The sequence below is a fragment of the Pteropus alecto genome, unplaced genomic scaffold, assembly GCF_000325575.1.
Source record: "Pteropus alecto unplaced genomic scaffold, ASM32557v1 scaffold45, whole genome shotgun sequence".
In the NCBI taxonomy this organism is placed as follows: domain Eukaryota; kingdom Metazoa; phylum Chordata; class Mammalia; order Chiroptera; family Pteropodidae; genus Pteropus; species Pteropus alecto.
In genome coordinates, this window is record NW_006442491.1 from 39660876 (window position 1) to 39664902 (window position 4027).

The 4027-nt window shown below is 62.3% G+C and overlaps 1 protein-coding gene across 1 annotated transcript in view; it reads right to left on the bottom strand.

Moving 5' to 3' along the window:
* PSMA7 (proteasome subunit alpha 7) overlaps positions 1–4021 on the bottom strand; it is a 5623-nt gene extending 1602 nt beyond the window's left edge. The window contains exons 1-4 of the mRNA XM_006921953.3: positions 3888–4021; positions 1549–1675; positions 779–903; positions 197–319 (exon numbers count right to left, since the gene is read on the bottom strand). Coding sequence (XP_006922015.1) covers positions 197–319; positions 779–903; positions 1549–1675; positions 3888–3983 — 471 coding nt within the window. The 5' untranslated portion in view covers positions 3984–4021. The remainder of the gene's footprint in view (positions 1–196; positions 320–778; positions 904–1548; positions 1676–3887) is intronic.
* Positions 4022–4027: the final 6 nt, after the last annotated feature.

Here is a 4027-nt window from a genome sequence, read left to right on the forward strand (position 1 = left end):
TCCCTACAAACACCACCGTTTAACGACTTTGTTGCCGCCACGTGAGTCGAAGTTTTGTGGGACAAAGGGGTTGTGTGCGTGCCCACGCATCTGTATGAGGCCAACGTAAACCACACAGGCCCGGGCCCTCCCGCTGGCTTCCCAGGCCTCGTTACTGTGGCAAGACGGACCGAAGTCTATTCTGCCAGGGACTCACCTTCCAGGCGTGGTACGTGCCCGATGGGTCAGTCTGATAGAGTCTCGGGGTACCATCGAAGTCAAAACCCACAATCAGGGCGGAGATGCCGAACGGCCTGCGCCCGTTGCTCTGCGTGTAGCGCTGGCGGGAGGAGGTGCGTGTTAACGTGCCAACTCCGCACGCAAGACCCCTGAGCCCACCGGCACGCCACCCTGCTGCGCTCTGGTGCGGGGCTCAGGGGCTGACTTTGACCCCCTGCCATTCGCGATTCGGATGACCGACAAGATGAGCCAATACTGTCTGCGTTCCTGCTGTCCTGCATTTTCCCCTAGAAAGCTGTGCTCGGGTCCGCGACTGCACCATGAAGCACGACTGAGGCCACGTGAAGCATGGCAGACGCGCATCTTGGCTGCACAGCTGGCCGGGATGTGGCTGGCTTTCAGCCTCCTCCCAACTCCTTGATCATCCCCAAAGGCAAGACAGAAGCTGTCACTTCTCTTAAGTGCATTCAGACTGCCCTGTGCCACTAAAGGGGACAGCGCCACTGGACGGGAAGAGGCCGGGGCTGTGACAGGGCCCAGCCACAGGCAGGGGCCCCACCTGCTTCAGACTGGCGATGTAGCGTGTGATGTACTCCACGGTGACGGGGTCCTCCACCGTCAGCCGGTGGCTCTGGCACTCCACCCGGGCCCTGTTGATGACTATCCTTGCGTCGGCGGTGAGGCCTGCAGGGACGGCAGAGAGATTCAGCACGTCCGTTACGACTGGAGACAGTGCACACAAGCGGACAGCAGTGCCCCTCGGGCAAGTACCCCAAGACCAGTCCTTGAAAACCCGGCGCTGGCATCACACTCAAGGGACGACCACCAGTGCACCCGGTTAGCCTCCACGAACTCCCCTGAGAGCACTGGACAGACGAAGGGTTGTGTGTCAGACCACGTTCAAACACACTGATCTTGTGCTCAGGCAAGTGAAGCCCTAGGTTAGTTGAGGTGGACTGGGGTCCTCTAGTCTGCGGGACCTGCCCAGGGAGGAAATGGGTTCCAGAACAGCACGCCCCGCCCGCCCCGCCTCCCTGGCACCGTTGGCTGTGCCGAGCCTGACCTCGCCCGGGTCTGTAACTGACCCAGTGACGTGCGGACAGCGGTGGTGGAGGCGCCGGCACAGACCCCTCGTCCTGGGGTGCCTGTGCTTCAGCCACCTGGGGCAGGGAGCCTCCCCACCCAGAAACCGGCCAGTCCTTTCTGAAAGACCCAAATCAATTGCTTTTAAAGGACGTCAGTTTACCCGGGGTGCACGCGTGCCTCCCGAAAGCCCGCCCCCGGCCGCCCCCAGCCGCCTCCGCTGAGCCAGCACTGGCCCCAGCTCACCTGCGAAGGCCATGCAGACGTTGTCGTCCAGGGCGCAGATCTTACGCACGGTGCGCTCATCCTGCAGCTTGGCCACGGACTTCTTCTCCACACCGAGGACGACAATGTCCCTCCCTCGGACGCCAACCTCCAATGAAATCACCACGGCGCTTAAGAAAGCAACGTGGCCCTGCCGCCAGGCACAGCTCCCAGAGCAGGTGTTAATGGGTCCTGCGACTCCCACCCCCGCGGGCCACCGCTGTGGACACCACTCCCCGCCATCCTTGGGAACGGGCCACTCCAGCAGAGCTCGTCCAGGCACCACGACCGGGTGCCCACTCCCGTGCCTTCAGCACGCTGCTCTACGCTAAGCCACAACACGGCTACTGCCATGGAAGCGGTGTCTGCACGCGTACACGCCACTCTGGCCCAGTGACTCGGCCACCCCGCAGGGCCTTCCAGCACGCACACACAGGCGGTCCTTCGTGAAGGGCCCTGTGGCCGCCACACCCTTCTGCGGCTGCACGCATGGGCACAGGAGTGGGGAGGGCCGACTTCCTGCCAGGTGGAAGGCCACCGCATCAACTATTACTGGGCTCAGCCCTCTTTTTATGGTGGGTACTGCACAGCGGTGAAGAATGCATTAAAAATTGAAAAAAGTCCCTGGCGGCCAGTCAGCCTCAGTCAAGCTGGAACAGACTCAGAGGGTGCAGCCACTCTGCAAAGCAACACCAGTTCTTTGTCCAGAGCAGCAACCCCCCCAACCCCGTCCTCCGCCCAGGATGCCCGGAGCACCCTCTAGTCTACGACAATGAACACTGTCTCCATGTTGCCAAATGCCCCCAAGGCCAAAACGTCTGGTCTGCAGCGTCAGATTTGAAGGCGCTTTCTCAGCAGGTGACCTTCAAAGGCACCAGGCCCAGAGACACCCGGTGGGTTAAGCAGAGCCAGCCACCCTAGCTGGCGTGAGGTGGTACTGGGGGAAGGTGGTCAGTGGACTCCTTATCCAGTGTTAACACGAATGAGGCCACAGATGGATTTTGAAGCTTCCTCTCTAAAGATGCTCAAGAAATGAAAACAAGTCACAGCATAGCGTGTACCTCATCTGCAGACTCCATCCCCCGAACTACTCGGTGACAAGTAAACGCTGTAATGACTGTGTTCGTGTGTATCACCAGCCCACAAGCAAATCCTCAAAGACACCATGAATTTAAAAAGAGAGTGCGCACAAGGCAGTGGGTCAGCGCCCTGCCTGGGGGCGGGGAACGGGGGGAGCGGAGGTCCTTGCCTGGAGCGGTCAGGGTGCATAACTGCAGAGCTGATCCTGAGAGCCTCCGCCCTTTGTTCTCAAAGCCCACTTGGACCTGGAAGACAACTGCTCTCTCTAACATGGAACGTGCCCTAACCTGGGAGCTGTCTGGGCACAGGCCACCTAAGTCACCTGCTCACCTAACATTCACCCAGCCAGTGACCAGCCAGCCCTGCTGCCGACTGCCTGGGCCTCCACTCAAGGGTGGTGCATCAGCACAGCCCACACGCTGCAGCCACACCAGGCCCTCCTGAGGCCAGCTCCTCCATGCCCGGGCAGAGGTGAGGTCAAAATGGCCGTCACCACCCAAGCACCCATACCCGGTCTGGAGCTACGAAAAGGGAAGAGAATGTGGCACTTTGAAGCTCACCACTCACACCTAATTTGCTGGTCTGCAGGGCACCTGTCGTCAGTCACCAGCAACATCCGCCTCAATTGCCGCGGCTGAGAGTCCAGCGTTTCCAGGAGGGCGTCCCATCAGACTGCCCTGTTCCATCCGCTCCCAAGCCGGGCACCCACTGTGCACAACGTGTCCCTTTCCACTTCCTTTAGCAACACCAACGTTGCGGCTCCTGTGAACAACTAAAGCCACTGTACTAATTCCAAAGGCCAGTCGGACAAAAAGCAACCGACGACAAAGAGCAGGCTGTCAGCACCGCCACCGGCCAAAGCCCGATGAGACGCACCCGGCCCCACCCGCCCCGCGGCCAACGCCGCGCTCCAGGCCTCCGGGACCCAAAGGGACGCGCTGCCCACCCCGAAACCCTCATGTGCACAGCCGCGTCGGGCCCACGACCGCTCCGGCCCCCTGCACGTTCCGGGCACCTCCATATCCCAGGGCCTCCTCGCGCCCCAGCAACACGGCCAGGCCGGACCCTGTGGGTTCCTAGGCGGGCTCCCCACGTCCTGGGGCCTCCCCGGCCCCTTCGGCCGAGCCCTGGCCTGCTCCCCGCGCCCTCCACGCTCCGGGGCCGCCTCGCGCCCCAGCAGCGCCCCCAGGCCCGGCCCGCTTCCGTCCGCCTCCTGGCCCGGGTGCAGGGCCCGCGCTCACCGCGGTCGAACCCTTCTTCACGGCCTCCTGCGCGTACTCCACTTGGAAGAGGTGGCCGTCGGGCGAGAAGACGGTGATGGCGCGGTCGTAGCTCATGCCGGCGAGCAGCGCGGCCAGGCCCGGGAAAAGCGCACACTCAC